The sequence below is a fragment of the Neltuma alba genome, unplaced genomic scaffold (genome assembly GCF_004799145.2).
Source record: "Neltuma alba isolate B1F8T4 unplaced genomic scaffold, ASM479914v2 tig00002556_pilon, whole genome shotgun sequence".
In the NCBI taxonomy this organism is placed as follows: domain Eukaryota; kingdom Viridiplantae; phylum Streptophyta; class Magnoliopsida; order Fabales; family Fabaceae; genus Neltuma; species Neltuma alba.
Window position 1 is genome coordinate 19,290 of NW_021632914.1, and position 22,244 is coordinate 41,533.

General features: G+C 37.0%; 4 protein-coding genes across 4 annotated transcripts; 1 reads left to right on the forward strand and 3 right to left on the reverse strand.

The window, feature by feature from the left end:
• Nucleotides 1-361: 361 nt before the first annotated feature.
• Nucleotides 362-8,624, reverse strand: LOC114732355 (putative clathrin assembly protein At2g01600). Its single transcript, XM_028919647.1, has 16 exons — nucleotides 8,609-8,624; nucleotides 8,284-8,514; nucleotides 8,078-8,147; nucleotides 7,881-7,978; nucleotides 7,062-7,200; nucleotides 6,759-6,886; nucleotides 3,477-3,569; nucleotides 3,273-3,323; nucleotides 2,730-2,795; nucleotides 2,568-2,633; nucleotides 2,353-2,433; nucleotides 2,183-2,263; nucleotides 1,871-2,041; nucleotides 1,712-1,793; nucleotides 1,504-1,625; nucleotides 362-1,065 (listed from the first exon to the last, which is right to left on the reverse strand). Exons 2-16 carry the CDS (start codon nucleotides 8,371-8,373, stop codon nucleotides 709-711), a joined length of 1,695 nt encoding a protein of 564 aa, XP_028775480.1. The 5' UTR covers nucleotides 8,374-8,514; nucleotides 8,609-8,624; the 3' UTR covers nucleotides 362-708.
• A 2,583-nt stretch (nucleotides 8,625-11,207) lies between these two features.
• On the reverse strand, nucleotides 11,208-12,982 carry LOC114732365 (probable NAD(P)H dehydrogenase subunit CRR3, chloroplastic). The gene is made up of 3 exons (XM_028919656.1): nucleotides 12,688-12,982; nucleotides 12,399-12,529; nucleotides 11,208-11,755 (listed from the first exon to the last, which is right to left on the reverse strand). Exons 1-3 carry the CDS (start codon nucleotides 12,918-12,920, stop codon nucleotides 11,631-11,633), a joined length of 489 nt encoding a protein of 162 aa, XP_028775489.1. The 5' UTR covers nucleotides 12,921-12,982; the 3' UTR covers nucleotides 11,208-11,630.
• Nucleotides 12,983-13,331: 349 nt separating this feature from the next.
• Nucleotides 13,332-18,929, reverse strand: LOC114732376 (uncharacterized). Its single transcript, XM_028919663.1, has 9 exons — nucleotides 18,526-18,929; nucleotides 17,480-17,830; nucleotides 17,178-17,393; nucleotides 16,280-16,929; nucleotides 15,634-15,730; nucleotides 15,492-15,545; nucleotides 15,381-15,414; nucleotides 14,396-14,599; nucleotides 13,332-14,108 (listed from the first exon to the last, which is right to left on the reverse strand). The coding sequence occupies exons 1-9, from the start codon at nucleotides 18,787-18,789 to the stop codon at nucleotides 13,474-13,476; spliced, it is 2,505 nt and encodes an 834-aa protein (XP_028775496.1). The 5' UTR covers nucleotides 18,790-18,929; the 3' UTR covers nucleotides 13,332-13,473.
• A 1,566-nt stretch (nucleotides 18,930-20,495) lies between these two features.
• Nucleotides 20,496-21,936, forward strand: LOC114732387 (NAD(P)H-quinone oxidoreductase subunit L, chloroplastic). The gene is made up of 5 exons (XM_028919675.1): nucleotides 20,496-20,686; nucleotides 20,789-20,867; nucleotides 21,017-21,124; nucleotides 21,215-21,309; nucleotides 21,644-21,936. The coding sequence occupies exons 1-5, from the start codon at nucleotides 20,541-20,543 to the stop codon at nucleotides 21,789-21,791; spliced, it is 576 nt and encodes a 191-aa protein (XP_028775508.1). The 5' UTR covers nucleotides 20,496-20,540; the 3' UTR covers nucleotides 21,792-21,936.
• The last annotated feature ends 308 nt before the right edge of the window (nucleotides 21,937-22,244 follow it).

A 22,244-nucleotide genomic window follows, 5' to 3' on the forward strand; every position in this document is an offset into this window, starting at 1 on the left:
GTCATCCATCACACAAAGTAGTAACATGATCTCATCTGTTCTCAATTGTACCACACTGACATCTACACATGCTCCCAACAACCACTCACGTTGCTTCCACATGAACAATGCCATCACTCAGGCTGCCCCATCTCAATTCCCTTTTCTGCTTCCCTGGCTTCAGTTTATATATGTCAACCATGAAACTTTCCAACACAGCAGTTACCATGTATGCTGCCATTTCTACTCAAGTGACAGAAGCAATCTTGTTGACTTAGTCTCAACAAAATTTGCAAGTCAACCTAGTTTTTTCCCAAAAAAACAAGAAGAAAGAAAGAAATAAATAAAAATTTCACTGTCTACAAAAATTAAGCGAGCCAAGTAATGTTCAATGTCTTCAATTATTTTCGTTTATCTTTCTGTGACCAAGTCTAGGAATTTACCAGAACATGAATACTTGAGCATGCACGACTTTAAGGATATTAGGATATTAAAAGAACATATCAAAAGAACTAGGAAGTTAAAATTCCCATCAGTCAGAGCATTATAAAATGGCTGACTGCCTGTGACATTCTCAGTGTTGTCTCCATTTTACAAGAGAAACATGTCCGGCCGTCTGTTCCAAAAATACCATCTATCTAGCAACAAGTAAACCAATTTTACTCACTTCTGAACGCGCCGAACCAACTTCATAGACTAAAAATACACTGCATTCCTCAAAAAGTGTCCTCATAGCAAGCCCGGGTTACCAAATGGATTGTTGTTGTTTTGTGGGTGAGAAACAGGATTCACAGGAAACGCCCCATATCCTGCATCCCCAAAAGGATTTGCAGCGTTCATCAGCAGATGCTGCTGCTGCTGCTGCGGTTGAGGCTGAAAAGGTTGGAATGGACCAAATGGATTCGTTTGCTGCTGAGACATGGCTGCCATTTGGACAGCAGGAGGAGGAGGGATGCTGCTTGAGAAAGCAAATGGATCTTGGACCTCAAATGGATTTGGAGCCGGTGCTCCATACGTTGGCTGCTGTGATCTATATGCTGCTTCATCGTATAAGCTGTTAAGAGTGAGAGAGTCCATTCCACCAGCCTGACATTCAATGACAAATACAATGTTGAAACTGCCAAGGTAAGGAAGACGTGCTATTCTCATCATCAAACAATAAACAAGTCCGCACATAATCTCCTCTTTCGCATCAATCAAATCTTTTTTTTTTTTTTTGGCGGGTGGGGGGATACTTGCTAATGCTGCTATTATAATGGTAAGAAAAGGTAATACTTACTGTACATGCCACCCATGATGGAATGGGAGGTAACCCCGACAAATTCATTTCTTAAAACAACTACATTGGAAATATGTCAAGATAGAGCCCTGATACCGTAGCAAAGAGAATATCCAATTTGGTCTTTTTCAACTATAGATTTTATCCCACACAAACTCATTCAACAGTGTAATATTCAGTTTAATATATCGCCAATTTCAGTTGATTTATATTTAAAAGCCCACAAAGGACATATGAAGACTCACCAATTGTCTTTCATTGACTGAAGAAATATTGCTACTCGGAGTGGCTACCAAAGCAAGCTCCCATCCAGTTGGATCAAAATCTTTTGCTTGAGTGGCACTAGATTCAAAACCAGATGTTGTGCCTAATATGAACAAAATAGTCACATTATTTAACATCCCACGTGGCAGAATTTGCAGGAAAAAAACGAAAAAGCCAACAAAAACTAACCATTTTCAGTGGGTACTATGGCTAGGGCAAGAGCGTTTCTTTCCTCTATCGATGATGCATCAGGTACAGTGTCATTCAAACCCTGCAACCAGGATATGAAGAAGACAAATAAACTAGAGGAATGGCCTGGGATATTGAAATCTGGAAGAAGAAACTTACCAGCAAGTCTCCAGTGTCAAAATTGTTTTGAGATGGAAGTGGTGGAGGAGGAACAGTCTCAGAATTGGAGACAACATCATCTGCAGGCACTGACGGCTCCTCCTCTTCAACAGACACTTTAGTGTCTTCAATTGCAGGAACTTCCTCCTCTGGTCTGTATGTCAACTGAAGCTGTAAACAAAGAAAAAAGAATTAGTTTCGTAGAGCTTAATTCTAAAAGCAATATTGCAGTGAGAAATATAATTAATGGCATCCCGTCAGCAAAAACAGAAACCATATATGCTCTCTAAACATAACATGTAATGTACTAACCAATGGCTCAGTTGGCACTGTCACCACTCGTGGTGCCTCTCTTATGTACTCGTCCATGGTTGTAAGAAAAGATTGAGGAGGCTGAAATGGTCAACAATGCAATGATTGGAACAAAATGAGAACGAAATCGTGAAATCAGAGAATGAAGTCACTGCAACAAAATCACATACCTCTCTTAGGACAGGAAACTGAAAATTCCGAGCAAGTTCCAAACCTTTGCATACTTCATAGAAATCAGATAAATTTGCTGCCTGTAGGAACTCAAAATAATCAATACAACGTCTTTGAGAATGAAAGTGCAAAAGCATTGCACTTTTTTGTACAAAAGTGTAGAGTGCAACATGTTTGATAACAACATCATCATAATAGTAATAGTAATAATCACCTGCTGGCCAGCACGCCTATAGATATCAAGGGCTTTGATAGCTTCATGTCTCGGCATCTCGAAAAACTACAAGGTCACAAAGAGACAGTTACATTAGAAAAATGAATGCATATAATACTAAACCTAGAGAATTATTTTACATATGACCACAAAACAGTTTACCTTATCAACTAGATTGATGATTCCATCATTAACGGCACAATAAATCTTAAAGCTCTCTTTCAGTACCTGATATGCACATAAAAACCATTACAATAGCAGTTACAAGCAATCTAAGAGGAAATAATAAATATTAACTTATAGAACTTCAAAAATAACTAAAGATGTGACAAAATGAAAAGGTTTAAACATCTCACCAACCAGAAGTACGATTGAAAAAAATTGCCACAAAATCTGTAAAAGAGCGTCTGTTCAAATTTAAACTACCAAGCAGGGGCCCTCACCCTTTATACACAGATGCAAATTGTCAGCATAACTGCTGTCTCTATCCTAAACAACACATTCAAGCATATGATTGAAACTTAATTCCTACAATAGAAAGTACCCAATGTAAATCATTTTCCCAGCTCAACATTCGAGAGTAGAGACATCAGTAAATGATGAAGACACAACATAGTTAGAAATCTATCACAACGACCCAAAAATTTCTCAAATCTACTTGAAACTCTTAACAAATAGCTTTATACAAAGAAGATAAAGACATACCAGAGCCAGAGCATATTGAATCACATAATTGCTAACAGCTGCTCCTTCTGGCTGTAAAGTTGCAGCACACAATCAGTTTGTGTTACTTGGAAATGATAATACTACAAAATAGCATAAAGTTAACAATAATTATATGAATATGTAAGGCAAAGCGGCAAAGCGAGAAGAAAAAGAAATAACATTACACGCATCTTGCAACATTACCTTGCAGCCAATAAGCCGATAGAGAAGCTGCTGCAAAGCAGGCAACTGATCCAATAGTTCTTCACTTTCCAGATCCCTAGTTCTGCTGTAACCCTGCTCATAAAAAAACAACTAAACATGAAACCTCTTTAAAAACAAAAATTAGTTCAATAGAAGAAAGTTATATGTTTTAAAAGGGCACACATTTCAGTAATAAATGGTTTATTGATAAAATCAACCATTGGGAATTTTGTTGCAATGTCCATCAGAAATAAAGGATTTGGCACTTGGAATATTGAGACGTTAAATGAGAAATCTATGGAAGTAGTAGGAGTTATGAGGGACAGAAGGATTAATATCTTATGCCTCCAAGAAACCAAATGGACTGGAGAAGCTGCCAAGGAACTTAGAGAGTATAAACTTTGGTACACAGGAAAGGTGAGTACAAGGAATGGAGTTGGTATCATCGCTGATGGGACATGGAAAAAAAACGTGATAGAGGTTAAAAGGTTTGAGGACAAAATAATATCGTTAAGAGTAATTGTTGGAAAGGATACTATCAATATCATTAGTGCCTATGCACCTCAGGTTGGAGCAGAGACACACCTTAAAGATAAGTTTTGGGAAGATATGGAGGGCTTGGTTCAAAGCATACCACTCGAAGAAAAAAATTTTATCGGTGGGGACCTTAATGGACATGTTGGTAAAGAAGCAGGACAATTCAGCGGGGCCCATGGTGGTTTTGGTTTTGGGGAGCTTAACAGTGGAGGACAATCTATTCTCGATTTTTCTCTTGCATACGATCTTAAGATTGTCAACACTTGTTTTAAGAAGCGAGAGGAGCATTTAATCACGTACAAAAGTGGTGTCTCAAATCACATATTGATTTCTTTTTGGTTAAGAATCCGGACAGAAGATTGTGTACTAATTGCAAAGTGATTCCAGGAGACGGGGTGAGTGCCCAACATAGAGTACTTATCCTTGATGTATGTTTTAAGAATACCAGGCAAAAGTACCATCAAGTGGCAAAACCCAAGATTAAGTGGTGGCAGTTAAAAGGAGAGAAGCGAGAGTTATTCAAAAGGACTCTTTTGAAGGAAGGGAATTGGGAGTTGCAGGGAAATGCAAACATGATGTGGGAAGAGATAGCTACAAGGGTTCGTTTGGTAGCTAAAGTAATTTTGGGAGAATCCAAAGGTCCTGGTCAAAGAGATAAGGAAACTTGGTGGTGGAATAAGAGTGTGCAAGAGAAAGTCAAACAGAAAAAAGATTATTTTAAGGCCATACACTTGTGCAATAGTGTAGAGAACCAGGAAAAGTATCAGTTAGCTAAAAAAGAGACAAAGAGAGCAGTGAGCGAAGCACGTACTAAAGCTTATGAAGGGTTTTATCAGGAGTTAGGAACAAAGACGGGAGAAAGAAATATTTACAAGATCGCGAAGCAAAGGGAGAGGAAAAAAAGAGATCTGGATCAAGTTAAGTGTATAAAGGATGAAGATGGTAAAGTGTTAGTTACTAATGGTGATATTAAGGACAGATGGGAGGCTTATTTTTACAAGTTGTTTAATGAGGGAAGCAATTATATGACTCAGGACTTGCAGGACTTGCTAATTAACGAAGATGATCAGAATTTGGCTTTCTACCGCAGGATACGTATCGGAGAGGTTAAGGCGGCTCTCAAGAAAATGGACAATGGAAAAGCCGTCAGGCCTGATGGTATCCCTATTGAAGTTTGGAAATGTTTGGGCGATGAGGGGGAGGTATGGCTAACCAAGCTTTTTAATGAAATTCTACACTCTAAAAATATGCCGGATGAGTGGAGGAAAAGCATTTTAGTTCCTATTTACAAGAATAAAGGAGACATTCAAAACTGTGCAAGCTACAGGGGGATAAAACTTATGAGTCATACAATGAAGTTGTGGGAAAAAGTGATGGAATATAGATTGAGGTTGGAGACTTCTATTTCGGAAAACCAATTTGGATTTATGCCAGGGAGATCCACATCGGAAGCAATCTATTTACTAAGGGGGTTAATGGAGAGATATAGAAGTAAAAGAAGAGATTTACATATGGTTTTTATTGACCTGGAAAAGGCTTATGATCGTGTGCCAAGAGAAGTATTGTGGAAGGCTTTGGAAAAGAAAGGTGTACGGGTTGCGTATATCAAAGTCATACAAGATATGTATGAGGCGGTAACTACCAGTGTAAGGACGCCTGGGGGGGAGACAAAGGACTTTCCTATTAAGATTGGCCTACATCAGGGATCCTCTCTGAGTCCGTACTTGTTCAACATTGTTCTGGATGTTCTAACTAAACCTGTTCAAGAAAGAATCCCTAAGTCCATGCTCTTCACGGATGATATAGTTCTTATGGCGGAATCAAAAGAAAAGATTAACACTAGTTTGGAGTTATGGAGAAAGACTTTGGAGTCGAAAGGTTTCCGTTTGAGCAGGAACAAAACAGAATATATGCATTGTGATTTTGGAGGGAGGCAAGGTAATAGGGATTTGGAGGTGAGGATGGGAGAGCAAATTATTCCTCAAGTATCAAAGTTTAAATACCTAGGATCCATTATACAGGAGGATGGGGAAATTGATGGAGACATTTCTCATAGAATACAAGCTGGCTGGTTAAAGTGGAGGAAAGCTACCGGAGTTATTTGCGATAAGAAGGTACCTGAGAAACTTAAAAGAAAATTTTATCGGACTGCTATAAGACCAGCTATGATGTATGGTAGTGAATGTTGGGCAATAAAGGGAAAACAAGAGCACAAAGTCGGAGTAGCAGAAATGAGATGTTGAGATGGATGTGTGGTCATACAAGAAAAGATAGGATTCGAAATGAAAAGATCAGGACAAGAGTCGGTGTGGCACCTATCCAAGAGAAAATGATTGAAAATCGCTTAAGATGGTTTGGATATGTGCAGAGAAAGCCTTTAGAGGCCCCGGTGAGGAGGGTGGATCAAACAAGATGGAGTCCCATAAAAAGAGGCAGGGAAAGACCGAGAAGAACGCTGAATGAGGTCATTGAACGAGACCTTCTAATCAACAACATATCTAAGGATTGGGTTGTTGACAGAGCACGATGGCGTCGTGTGATTCATGTAGCCGACCCCACCGAGTGGGATAAGGCTTGTTGTTTGTTTGTCCATCAGAAATAAAAAGAAGTAAGAAAATAAGAACAACAGCTATAATAGACAACATTGTCAATTATGAGTTTAATGATAACACTGGGGATGCTACAAACTCAAGGTTGACTCATTATTGCAAAGAAGTATAGTCATTGTTTCATGAAGTTAAGTACCTTATCCTGCCCTTGGGCTGGCTTGGGTAGACGTTCAGCTTCGATATCATACTTCAAAATCCTAAAACATTCAAGCCTCTCTTCCAAAAACAATGCATATGTGCGTACCCATGCAGAGCAATCCCAAGCTGCAAGAAAATAAAATCAGAGCCAGAAATATTATATAATATATATAACTTGATTTTGAAATTGAACCAGTATCAGAAGTCTACAAACACCTAGTAAAAGCTGGTAACTAGAACCAAAAAAAGACATTCTGAAAAAAAATGAAATTAATAAGCAGGATAAGGCAATCAATTATACCAATTGGGCTAGAATCATCCTTAAAATTAGAAAGTTGGAGAATGCGCCCTCTTTGTGAGAAATTCAGAAATTCTTCTTTGAAAGTGGGATCACCCTCTCTTAATAGCCTATGGATGACTATCAATGTTTTTAGTGCCACCTGTTAACAAGGCAAGATGAAGTAGAAGATTTATCTAACTCCTAAAAAGTCAACAGCTAAGGTATCACGAGTAATAACATCAGTTAATTCCTGAAAGACATTGCTCAGAACCAGGCGTAATTCCTTTAAAGAAACCAATATAATGCAAGTCCAATTAGCAGTGAATTCTAAATAGATGGTGACAAATTAACAAAAGCAAACTGAAACATCCCCTTCCCTGACAAAAATAGCGTTTCCTTGTACACCATATTGTTGGGACTTGAATTTTTCAACATTTGCTATGTTCATAAGCTAAACAGTCATTAATGTCTCAGGCGATTCATAAGTATGAAATTAGCCACGAGATAACATGGGTTTAAAGAGCATACTAAAAATTCAGTTTAGACGTGTTTTGAACTTGGAAACAAGAGCGAAACCAGACTTTAAAGCAACATATAGCATGTGATGTGAGCAGACATAGGTAAATTTGGCTAAAGAATAATTCTGAAATGCTTAGCAAGAGAAGTTACGTGGATCTCATCAACTTCTAGGATAAGACGAGGTAGACACAAACCAGAAATGCTTGCGTTCAATAAAATGCAAATAAACCAGTTATGCCGTGTTCAAATCACATTCGTAATGGCAATTTCTGGCCCTATAAACTCATCATATTAATTGAATCTGACAACAAATAGCAATACCGTCCAATTTCGTGTCTTGGCCAGTCGACGGGCCAGTGCATGAATGCAGTAAGCAACATCGGCTCGGGGTCGAATAGCAGACGTGGCAAATAAAATTTCTGCATACAACACGAATAAAAATGCAATTTTTTCATTCTTTACATACAAAAGCTAAAACCTAGAAGAACAATTTGGATCGACAAATACAGACGACTTACTTCTAAGGTGTCTCTCCTTAGGAGGGCATTCAACGTGGTTCGTGGCTTTGACTATGGCAACCTCCAAATCCTAAAAATAGGAACCAATTGAACCATGCCCACATAAGAAATTTGGAAGAAAATAAGGCATCAAATCGACAAAACTTTATGAGGCATCGGTCCATCGGAACAATCTATATTTAGAATATGAACAATTATCTCAATACCGCGTAATCGCTGTTGACATGGGCAAGACCAACTTTGGTGGAATCTTTGAGGGCACCGTAAGCCTTCCTCCAAGTCTGAAGCGTACCCATATCTAAATTCTGACCGCTGATCACTCTCACTCTATCTCCACCGCCCCTGAGTCAGGGTACAAGTGGTAATCAGCTCTTGAATTTCTATGTGTGTGAGATGGATATTGCAGCAATTCAGCGGAGGAGAGAGAATAGAAGAATCTGATCAAAGGGAAACAATGGAATTAGAATGGCATGACATCGTTTCAATTTTTGTTTGCGTAATTTTCTTCGCACCGGGGGAAGGAATGCCCACCTTGGGTTTTTGGCGGCCCCTACTTCGCTGTGCGTCATCATCAATCCTTCACCTTTTAATTAACAAATTTCTCTGTTTTCTTTATGTTGATCCAGTCATCATTGCTATTTCATTAAGGCTTAATCATTATTTTAATCCAGTAATTAAGTACTAAGAAATTTTTATTAACTGATTAAATTTTAACCTATGGGTATCATATTTACTTTAAAATTGATCAAAAAATAAATAAAACATAATTAAATATAATAATATTAAAAAAATGATAAAAAAACTCAAAATTACTTACAACATAATTAGATATGAAAAAGAAGCTGAAAAAATGACAAAACATCAAATAAGGAATTTAAAAAAAAAGATTGTTACTTATAAATTCAGTGTTATCAACACCAAATAAAGTATTATTACTCAACCTGATTTGGAATTTAGTAATTTTCAAGTTTTTTTATTATTTTTCTTAATATTAATTCGGCTATTCATTTTTTTCTCTTTCGAACCTATGTACTTGTCCAGATTTAGATTTTTATTTTTTTCTAGGTATAAATTTTGTTTCAAATTGTATGATGTAATTTTTTTTTGGGTGAATAATGATGTAATTATTGTTTGTTTTTAATAGCACGGAGGACATTAAATAGAGGTGAGTCTGTGTATTACTTTTTCCTTATAAATACCAGTAAATACGGTGGGACGAGGAAGGATGTGCCATTTATTGTCATCATGTGACTAATGATGATGCCTCGCATTAACCTTTCTGGGCATGTAGCATATTATAATCCTTAATTCCAATGAAAGTCACTAAAATAGTTCATTAATAAAGAAGAGGTTGGCCTGACTCAGCATTTAAAACACAATTAACTGTTTAAGCAAGTTTATAATTGTACGCAAGTGATTATCATTTACTACTCCCTCCGTTTCTTATTATAAGAGACATTTGATGCTTATGGCATGTTCCTATATATAAGAGACACTTAAAAGTTGTCTCTACTTTTTTGTATTGATTTCCTATTTTACCCATATTTATTGTCTCCAACTCACACTTTCTCTCCTTCCCACTTCTCTTTCCTTTAATAATTTACCATTATTCTCTCTCATGCTCTCTCTCTTTATTAATGAGGGTATTTTTGGAAAAAAAATTATACTTTTTACACATTGATTGTTCTTAACTAATTTTAACTATTTTTTTGAACAACGTAATTCGGTTATTCGTCTCTTATAATAAGGAACGGAGGGAGTATCATCCAAGCCAGAGCTGCATATTTTCACTTCAAATATATGTAGGGGGTGTTTGCATTGGTTTCAGAAACACTTTTCCGCAAAACGAGATAACCTCCTCCACATATTTACTTCATAATCTGTAAAAACACTTTTAAAACTATGATTTGATTTCTATCCAAACACCCTCGTAATATAGTTTTAAGGGTAAACGGCCTTTTAAGGGGAGGCTCACTCATTTCACTTTTTCCTGTAGGTCAGTATTAATGCTTCTCACTTATCCCTCAAATATCCAATTTGGCTTTCTGCATGCGTTTATTTCTCTTATTGTGGCTGGGGAAAAAAAACAAGAAGAACAGAAATTATATATATATGATTTCTAATTTATATATATCTATCCATTAAATATATTTAATTAAATATTTAGTATTTTTTTAATTTCTTTCTAATAATAAATTAAATTTCTTTATTTTTAATAATTTCATTTTTAATATTTCTTTTAAAAGGGTCACATTATATGCTTATAATATTAGATATGCATTATTTAAAAAAATTCATGTCTTTTTAAGTCATTTTATATCTAAACTTACTTTTTTATTAATCATCCAAACAAGTTTTAACTTCTCAAACTGATTTTCTTACAAATTCAATCCAAACATAAATCATATTACATTATTTGACTTTTGTAAAAGTTAGATTAAAAAAAAATTAATTCTGTCACTGCTAATCCAAACACGGCCTAATAGACGCAACATAAATTTTGTTTCGCGTTGACACCCTTTATCAGGTGCCCCAGAAAAATTTGATATATGCCCCATAAATTAAACAATGTTTCTTTCTCGGCATTGCTTTCAAGGATATTGCCTTTAAGGCGGCTAACATTTACTGCTAAGTAAAATCAAATACTACTTTTTTTTAAAAAAAAAACACCATTATTTATTAAACACATCATTAGTTTTGGGGCAAGTAACATTTTTATTTACAAAAATTTGATCCCCCTTAAAATTTCATGCAACCAGATCGTTTCTGTTAGCGCTGTAGTTTAAAAAGACCGCTCCGACATTAAAACATATTCCCGCTTTTCACTGAGGGGGGAAGGCATATTAACTAAGCATATAATTAAAAGCAAATACACTGTATATTTTGTAATTACCTTGATTATGTTGATAAAAGTTAAAGTGAACCTTAATTGGCGCGAGACAAGAACAACTTCCCCCGGAAGTCTGCAATCCTCTGAAGTGAAATGTGCTCCAACTTGAGTAACATACTCAAGAACCTTTCACCCAAACATCAATACAAGACATCGTACAAAACATTACTTTCATCACCTTTTGAATACTTGCTCACCTCACAAATTTAGCCAAACTATTTGTAGGAATAAAATATCGAGTGGTTAAGGAAAGGTAAATCCATCTATTCATCTCTGTAAGCTGAACAGATTTGCATGGAACTAAAGCGTGCATCCTTGACCTTAATGTACAATTTTTCTCCATTATATTCCGACACAAACCAGTTGAAGACAAAACATTTCTTAAGAGAAGAGATCCGCAGGGTATATGTACAACAAGTGATACATGTTGAATGTTCGGATTTAGATCCTATCCAAGCATTACACCAGGAAACAGGAAACAAAAAGAGACATTAAGAGAGGTTAATCCCACTTACCAGGTGAAAAATAAGTGGGATTCACTCATCTCATATTTCTTTTTATATCCTGCTGCATAGTGACAGCACAGTGGCTCAATAGAGTCTTGAATCCTGATTGTTTACTCTAAATATGGAGTAATTGCACTTTGGTGAGAGTACTATATGATTACATGATCAAGTCATCAAGAAAAGGAGAGTTGAATGGTAACTTGATCGCCCCAGAAGCTATCAGGAGTGACATAGCCCAAATAGGTAGTATCCATTGCAACACAAAAAACAGAATCCTTTTTCCTGCAATCAAGTTCCAAATCCAGCCACAAACAATCAGACACAATGCACTTACCAAGAGCTACATACAATCTAACCTCATATTAGACTTAGGTATAATTCCAATATTAAGTTTGGATTTTGAATCTTCCCTGCAAATCCACAACTATACATTGATCTGCCCAATTGGCTTACCTACCTACATGCATACATGAAGCAAAGAAGCTAAGACAGTTATACACACTTTTTCCTTGTTGCAGACTTAAATCTTATTGACACTATAGTGCCACAAGTTAACGGAAGTCATTCCCAGCAATTCAATAAGGACAAGTTGGGATTGATATTCTCAGCAATCCCTGCCTAGTCAAATTCAAAGCCTTCTTTTCCAGTAAAATCGCAATATTTACCAAATTTACTGGTCTAAAGAAATTATAGCTGTCTGTTTACTTCATATTTCTGGCTCGGCCTAAGCATTTCAATCTCAAGCTTAGCTACCTCTTGAGTTCAACGAGCAACAGAGTTTGGTCCTACAAGTAAAAGTATGAAACCTTTTTTTTTTTTTTTTTTTTTTTTGGGAACTCCTCGCTCGCCGGGACCCAAAAACATAAAATCTCAAAGTTATCACCTAAACTAAAACAAAAATCACAGCCTAAAAAGGAATTGTTACCAGATGAACGGAAATCTTGCTCGGTATTGTTAACTAGCCACTCTCCAGTCTCCCGCAGCTTCTTCTCCACCGGTCCCTCAAATCTCTTGCCCAAGAACAAGTCAAATATGGACTTCCTCACGTCCGGATCCCTGTTCATTAAAATGAAAAACCCAGAATTGCGCGCTCGCGCGCAAATGTATATGCATTTATAACAATAATGAATTAAACCACGTGAAAATAACACGTTATATTATTCTGCAAACAAACAGTCCTGCTCTGCCTAGAAATGAAGGGAAGAAGTACGCACGCTGGCTGGCCGTCGCGGAAGCTTCCGGCACCGACAATTCGTTCGATTTGGACTACAGTGGGCCGTGGGGGAGAAGGTCTGCGTCTCTTTCTTGGTAAAGGAATGGTTTTTGCGGAGAGAAGTGGAGCTTTGGGATCATTGCTTCGTGCGGGCGGGGAAGATGAATCGCTTTCGGGAAGGTTGGCTTGAGCAACAGTTTTAGTTATGGAGGAAAAGTTAGATAAGCAAAACATGGCGGGTCGTCTTCTACTATGAAATTCCCTGTTCTTTACGATATCATACGACTAAGCGCCACATGCAACGTTGAACACAGATAAGATAAAGATCTATAAAATATCTTCAAAGATGCTTTTGTCATTTTTTTTTTTTTAAATCGGATCACCATTTTCTGACCAAATAAATTTTAGAAGTGCAGGCAAGTTCACATAAATATTAAAATTTAACAATCATGACAATTTATTGTTAAAAAATAACGTGGTAAAATTACTATTTTTTCAAAAAAAATCTGTTTTAAATATAAATTTCTCTGCACAAAGGTCTTAATTTAAAGTTTAAACAAATCACTTCTTCAGTTGATAGGCATGATTTTTTTTCTTTTAACGTCAAATCGCACAGCCTTGCAAGTCTCTTTTATAACTTTTATATATGCACAATCATTACTAACTGTATATTTAAAATTTTAAGAAAAATCCTGTAAGAGGGAATACAGGTTTTATTTTACAAAATTGGAAATAATGATCCATTACAAGAAAATCATTTGAAGACTTCTATGCTTGAAACCCATCATCAAGTGGGCAAATTTCTTAGTAAATGAAGAGCCTTTTCCCATTGTGGCCTCTGTGAGAGCACAATCCTTCTCAATACAGGGACTGCTCCAGCAGCCAAAATCAATGAATGGTTCTCAGGGTCCATGCTCAGATTATACAATATAGCCAATCCTGCTTCAACGGCCCTTTCAGTTCCTCCTCCTATCAGCATCACCAATGGGTCTATGGCCCCCTCAGACACAATAGCTCTAGCAGAATGCACTACTTCTTCAGATATTATTCTGTTCAGTTCTACAACAGCAGCTTCCTGTGCTTCCAGAGAGAACGAAGTTTTTATCTGTTCTACCAGTCTTGGGATTGTCTCATAAAGTGTAACTTCCACATTGATTGGATCAATACTTGGGTTGTCACTGGAGAGAGAGCTGAGTTTAACTAGGCAAGCAGCCACCCAGTCTTTGCTGTGGAGAGGAATACAGGACTTGAGGATTTTTCGAAGCAAGCCAATGAAATGGAAAGAATTTACGTTGTCGCGAAAATGCTGACAGTCGAGTAGTCTCGTCATTAAGCGGGATGCTGCAGATATGGCAAGGCCAGCTTCTTCGACTTCAATCGGGTATGCTTCTGAAACCTGATCTTCTACATCAGGTTCTCCACCTGCAGCTTGTGGAAGTCAAATCTCTAGATACAAATGAGTTCCCGATTGGTGATTCACAGTTAAACTAGAACCAAGCAAGGAAGGCAGATAAACAAGATTGCAGATTTTAAATGAAAATGTTAATCATGAAGGTAAAAAGCAATTTAAGATGTCAATGCAATCGCGGAGGCATAGGTAGCATTGGTCACCGGACAATTTATTAACTATATTATACATAGAGACCAAGCACTAAATAACATGTATATAATTTTCTAGAATGAATCTTCACAAAGAAGAAATTTAAGACCTGAAATTCTCAAAATTTTTTGCTCAAAGACAGCATTGAGAGCAGTTTCAATATCTACAGATGTAATGGAGACCAAAGCTGGGTCCGTCAATGCAACAAACTCGAGAACTGATGCAGCTTTTCCTTGTAAAGTGGGAGAAGAGGACTTCAGAATCTCAACAAGGCGAGCTACAAAAGCAGAATCCAGTACATCATTCCTGAAATAGTTATCAAATGCAAGTGAACTTTAAGGATCACTGTTCACCGCACTTATTATCAATTCTTTAATCAATCATATCAGTAATGACGAAAAAAATCATATTGGAATAAATTACGCTAGCCTTCTTGAGGTACATAAAACTGTGATTTTATTCTTAATACAACAATACCATAAAGTAATAATTTTATCTTCGGAAAAAAGTGCTGAAATTGAACTTCGTTAATAGAAAATAAATTGGAGGGGAGCTGGCTATAATGTTTGAAAACAAGAGAGTTATTGTTACGTGGAATCAGCAGTTAGCTAATCACCACTCTTGTTACAAAAAACTACCTTGGGAAGCTAGTGTAGTTAACTATTTGTATTAATATGACAAAAGAGTCAATCTCGGAACTTATAGATCGGAACATCAAGAAATCCAAGTCCTCTCTTAGGCTAAAGACCTTCGGAAGTATACATCACCCACAAGACAAAACTAGCCTTTCTCCCTACTGGTCCCACATCAATCATAAGTAAACACAACAATGCATATTAATCTCCCTATTTTTATTTATGTAGAACATATGAAGAGAAGGTCAATCATTACAATAGACTGTAACTGGACGGAACTTAACATAAGCAACAGTAGGAATTCCAAAAATTAAAAGGTAGCGACAAATATTGAAGGAAATAAACTATAAATCGAAAGAGGGAAGCAGGGGGAAGTTAACCTGGCAGTGGTCTTTGATGTCGGATATTCAGTGGTACCAAAGCTAGCTGAAACAGCATCATTTCTAACTTCCCTTAAGGCCTTCTCAGATCCATTCACTGGTCCATCATAAAACTGAAAAGAATAACCGTGCTTGATTGTCATTACGGAAAAAGGTTCTCCACATTTGCTGCAAGATCAGAGATACAAACCTTCAGTTTCATCTCTTTACTGGGGTCTAGTATGCGAGCAATTGTATTCAAAGACTGTAGAAAAAAACCACAGCGTCATCACAATCCTGGTAAATTTAATTTATCAAACATAAATAATTTGTTTGACAGGAAATAACAATACCTTTTCTGCAATACTTTCAGAAACCTCTGAGCATTTTAGAATATTAATTAAAGGACCTAACGCTCCCTCAGATTCAATTTTCTGGCAGACTCCATTGCTGCAAAAACAAAACTTCGAATTATTTGCATTATATAAGGAATATATGTCATCAGTCAAGCATGTAAATTAAATGTAAATTGTTGGTGTTAATGAATAAAAATGATTAAGTGACATCAACAATTATGTATATCATAAACAGTAATTTGGCGCCCATATAATTTGATCTGCATATTTACATGTGCATCAAAATTCACACCATCTAGTGCACCCGTGCTGGTGGCAATCATCATTAGAAGTAGGTCTTTGCATTCAATATTAAGAAGAAATTACAGTCTACAAGCGGAGATAAATACTTCAATTGAGGCCCTACGCCCCAAGATCCAACCAGCAAGAAACAAATAAAAACAAACTATTCACTTCTACCATTCTCTGACTAAACTAGTAAGATTTCACAAATGTGATCCTTAAACCTTGCATTCCAAGTACAACTAAATAATAAAAAATTAACATTCATAATGATTTTTATGTTTATATTTAGAATACTTTCATTTGAAGTCGATCCTTTCACTTCATTTTTCTTTCAAAAAGATTGATGGATTTCAATTACCTGGCGGACAACCTCTCCAAAGCTTGAGTTACAGCCAATCTGACAGCATCATCATCACAATTCAAAAGCCGAACTAAGTGCCTAACAGCTCCAGCCTCCTTGAATGCAATGCGCATATGTTCATTGATGGATACATCAGCTATTGACTCTGCAGCCCTTTTTATGGGAGACTTATCTTCCAGTTCTAACATAAGTACCAAGCGAGCAACACCATCCATCCAAGGTAAAAGTGTAAGTTGTTGTCTATCAGAGCTTTCGGAATCAGATGTGCTTTTTCCTTCCCATTCTATAGCCCCAATACGGGCAAGAAATTGTTGTTGTGTCCGTCCCACAATCGCATTCATTTTTGCTTCCTCTATGTTAGCTCTCTTATCATCAATATTAAGCCCAAGAAGTAATTCTGATGCGCCATACCTGGAAGGTTTTAGAGAAGCCCGTTCAATCTCTGTACCATCTGGTAATTTGGGCCATGAATGCAGACCAGGGGAGAACGACTTGTATGCCTCAGCACCAATCAGTGGCACAGGAACCAGACCTTCCTCAACAACAAGAATTTTATAATATTCATCCTTGACAAATTCCAGCAATGCATTTTTTGCTTCCTTTTTAATGACTTTGGATCCTTCAGAATCAGAAGTCAGGAACTTTGCCTGCAGGAAAAATTGATCTGGAATTCTGTAAGCATCAAGAATTAAGTCCCACAGAAAATATGAAATTCTTCTTACCATTCTTTCATTCACCCCCTCCCTCCAATATTCCTAAGGGTTTTAGTGAATTTATGCTGGCTGGATTTACATGCCTACGATCAGTATGCATGTAAAACCAGCATGTCATGCAAACATTTTATTATGGAAATAACCATCTTTTAACTACGATGTAAACTCAAAGGAAGTCTCACCAATTTTGGTATAACACCTGCTTCAACCAAAATGCTGTGGTTAACATGACTCAAAGCTAAATTTGCCAATATGCCTCCTGCAGCTTCCTTCACTTTTACATCCTCCTCTTCAAGGTACTTAATAATCAATGGCAGGATATCACTCTTTGTAAGTTTAATGCGGAGCTTCTCATCCACAGATAAATTCCACAATGTACTCATACTCTGCTCCTTTACCTATGGAAATGACGTCCACATATTCCTCAATATTCTACAGCAAGAAATATGGATAAATCCAAGCGGCAATATACCTATTCCTATACCTCAGGAGCCAAGGAAGACTGCCTCAGCAGTCTATTTATCTCTTCTATTGCTCCACTCTCTGCTACCAAATTCCTGTATAGATTGACTGAAGATAGAGATCGCAGGAGGCCTGCAGCTGCTTCACATGCTGAACTAGAATTTGATCTGAGGAGGTTCACAGTAAGATTAACGCAGCCAGGAAACCGCATTAAAGTATCAACACACTGCTTTCCGCCAAGTGAATATTTCCACAAAGCAATTATAGCCTGTTCTCTATCAAGAGGATCATGATCTAAGCCTAACATTCGAACAAATAAGGCCACATAACCATCACCGAGACCAGAAGAGGTACTCTTCACTTCTTCAGTGTCCTGAAAACAAAGAAATATATATAGCCGTATGAAATGGACTGTGCTCTAACTCAAACGACCATAGCCAGCCGAATCCCAAAAGAATATAAACGCTACATACATCATAGAGTACGAAGATATACAAATCACATAGTATCCCATGCTCTAGCTCAGTGCATGCACTAGACAGGCATTTAACAAATTTAATCGTGACCGGAATTGCCACAACTAAATGCTCAAATAGCAGCATCTAAAATATAATTGAGAGAACCAATCCCAGCGATAAACATCACAATATCCGGAATTAAAAGCCACATCACTTGTGCTTTTACTGTATGCCAGCACAAGGGTGGAGAGGAGAACCTTTGGCCCCACAAACAACTCAGAAATTTATGTTACAATACGCATGAGACAGTAAGTAACACCCAACCCCTTACTACCATAGGTGGAGAAAAGCCAATAATGCACTCGTGAATCATGGCATTTTTTCCAGCAGCAAAGCATTAAGTACGTTCGATTCGGAATTGTCTAGCTTTGTACACATGCATTATGACTCAAAAAGAATAAACTGTACAGTGTTACAGATAATACAAATAAGGCTCCCGTTTCCCTAGCATGTTACGACTACCGAAACATATGCATTCCATAAACGCCTTCAAAATGGTCACCGATTGAAACAAGAACCCATAACGGAGAAAGAGTACTTGATAACGTACAGAAGGAGGAGGGGAAGACTGTTGTGAAGCAGCATCAAACGCGCCATCATCGCCATTACTGACCCTCGTGGCCACTATAGGTCTAGTGTTCGATTTCGGGTAAAGACTGCAACTTTGATGGGCTAATTTATAATAAACTGACACTCTGCTTCGCCGGCATATTCTGCTTCCAGATGGGAAGATTTCAATGTTGTTGTTTGGGGGGAGTAACACGAAATGCAAAGGTTTCAGTTTAGACGGTGTTAGGATCGTTGAGGCAAACATGTCAGCCGATACGGAGTACAGTCTGAAAAAGATAACGAAGTAAAGCAAATATATGATCGCTAGAATTGCAGCAAAGGCTTCACAGTCGGAGGGGGCTTTCTGCCTTTCTCACTCCCAGTGTCTCTGGAACCATCAGATAGGGGTGGTAGTGGTTTTTAGCTGCTCCTTTGAGTCAGCACCTCTTTAATTGGTTCGCATGGCCATATCATATCAGCCATATAGTTAGTAAAAAATTGTTTTTTTTGCCAGTAATCATGGTTAGTAACTCCCCTGATCTTTTGTCAAGTTCCGCAAAGCATTAATATAAATTAAAGAGATATAAAAACAATATGGGAATGTCAAGATAATTCTTGGCTTGATTTTTATGAAATTTCTAAAAATTATTTAAAAATTATTGTTTTGAATGATCTAATTATCTTGAAGTTTAGGCTGGTCAAAAAATAATTATCTTGAAGTTAAGAAAAATTAATAATTTTATTGCGGACTGCGAAAGCTTCAATAGCTAACCGCCGCCGTCACTGACATTGAGATTGGAAAATTTCAGGGCAAGGGTCGTCACCTTTCGATCACAAAAAATCATAAAAAATTTTTTCTGCCATCACAAAAAATTATATAACTATTGGATCGATTGGATTACCGATACTTCTTAATACAAATACAGGGCAAATTATTACGAGATAAATACAAAGTTTTAGGATATATGTATATCCTGGCCAAAAATATACATGTATATATATAACTGTTTTCTTAAAATGCAGCTCCTAGCTTTCTAAAAATTGGTAAATTAATAATGATTTCACTTTAAGAAGCAATAACTTTAATTACTTAAGTAAGGATAACTACCATCTCAAAAATTCAACTTCTAGATTTTTCAAGTGTTCGTGGCTCTACAACCATCATTTCATATATCTAATACGAAAATCACATCCGTCAACTGTGAATAGGAAAAAGTAATAAAATGAATTTTCTTTTTTTCTTAAACATAAAATTTGTTGAATGAATTTCTTTATAAAGTTTTTAATCTGGTTATTTGTCAATGAAATATTTTCAATTTAATTTCTTAAATGCAAATACTTTAAATTGTAATCAAGCACCAAAAACATCTTAGCAAACAAACTTATAATGTTAGAAGGCCATAACTAACCAAATAAATTTATAATGTTAACAAAATTTCAGAGAACAGGATCAATAACTCCTGTTTGCAGCTGCTGGTTTTCATCCCCACATTTGTGAGTTTTGTTTCGCAAGTCATGAGATCCGAGGATAAAACCCCTCCTTTTCTGGGAAATGTGTCTGATGTGCTAGTTCTTGTTCTTCCCTTTCCTTCCTTTGCTCCGGAAATTTGGTTGTGTGTACATTGATGTGAAGTCTTCAACAGGAGGTTTCTGAATCTTACTTTTCAGCTTCAACTAATCCATACTACAGAAAACCAGAAATTCAGAAGCAAAAACGAGGATATAGTACTGGCCTAAAATAATAAAACATCAGTACGTAGCTGACCGACTGTCTGAAGAACCCATCTGATACATTTCATTCTTCCATGTCATAACTGTTTTTAAAAAAAACAGCAAAACTATAATTCTCCTGTCAGTGGGAGCGGATGAGTCTGATATCCACGTGGCATCTGCTGAAGATTTTGTCTTTTTTCTCTTTGAACTGAAAGGCCATCCTATGGTGGCCATCGACTTGAAGTATTGAACTAATAAAAAGGATAAGAAATCAGACAGAGAGAGAGAGAGAGCTCTGGAAAAATGAGCTGCTCATTCAACCTCCATTTTCCCAAAGCTCTACCTCCTCTCTTCTCCTGTTCTCGACGATGTGGGACTGCTCCTTCTTTCTTCGTTGCTTCCCAACACAAACCATCATCTCACACCACCACTCCTTCCCAAAAGGCATAGTCTGATTCTCTTTGTTCTGCCAACAGTTTTGGGTTAATTATATTTTTCGCTGAATTTCTCCTCTGACAAGATCCATGACTTCAATTACAGACCCTTACAAGCAGTTCCCTGAAGCCAAATGAGTCCATCAGTCTGCAGAAACCAAGTTTGGCTCTACAAATAGGAGCTCTCCTGGCCTTTGTGAGATATTCTTTTCCACATATGATTATCGGGGTGGCATGGCATACCAGTATAACATTAATGATCTTAGAAATCAACCAATAGGTTGCCAAAAGTTTCAGTAATTTCTTGCAGCTTTAAGTTAAGGTTGACTGTGGTCATTTGAACAGGCTGAGCAACCGGCGTTTGCTGTAACTGGGGTGAATAACGAGCCAGAACTCAGCTGGGTTCTGATACAATTGGCGATTGTTCTCTTTGGGTACTTCATAGTTATGCCTGTAAGTTCTCTCCTTCAATACAGATTGCGAAGTTTTTGCTTGCTTTTCTTATCCCGAATTCTGATCCTTGTGCCTGCGGGCGAATTGCAGCCAATTATATTGAACTGGCTTAGGATAAGATGGTACAGAAGAAACCTTCTCGAGCTGTATGTGCAATTCATGTTTGTCTTCATTTTCTTCCCAGGGTGAGAAGCTATTCCTCTGCTCCTTTTGAATAGTTATGCACTAACGTGATTACAAAAATTTTCGGGTCTATATGTAATATAAAAACTCAAATAAATAATGCTGTTTAAGAATACTGAACAGGGCGACTTTATTTGTTAGTTATATATGAACACTTCAAATTGTAAAGTTCTTGTGGGTACCGGTTCTAACATGTTTATTACTTGCTTCCTACGTAGCAATACGTTTTCCAAAATATTTTATTTGTCCAAAAACTTCCTCCTTTCTTAGAACCATAAAAAGAATTCTATTATGCCACCATTAATGGTTAAATTATTTGCCTGTTGTTTTCTGCAGGGTACTTCTGTGGGCACCATTTCTAAACTTCAGGAAATTCCCAAGAGATCCATCCTTGAAGTACCCTTGGTCTACGCCTGAAGATCCTTCAAAGATTAGAAATGCATATCCGAAGTACCCGTTCGCAAAACCTGAAGATTATCCATGAAACTGTATTCACGGCACAAAATATCTAGTTGGAGATTTTTGGATCAAATTGTATGTCTACAGTTTTTCTAAATGGCAAAAAAGTATACTTTTTCTTCTTGTGATCAGAGAATTCATTGAATGGGATACAAGCACAATTTTTTATACTTCTTTTTCACTTTCCAATTTGAGGTTCATGACGAAAGAGTAGGGGGAAAGAGAAAAGGGCAGGGGCCAAATTCAAAACATAAACCTACGTCCAGCATATGATGGCAAAATCATAGGTCCAAAGTCAACAGTGTCCAGCGGATGAAAATTGAATCATGCATCAGTGCCAGAAGAGAAAAGGCTAGGTACTTTGAGTTAATCAAAGAAACATCCACCCTCTCCTTTTCTTTCTTCCAGCAGTCATCAATTACTGATTTTTCAAAAAGCCAAATAATGATTTGCAGAGGCAATTATGATCAATTATAGA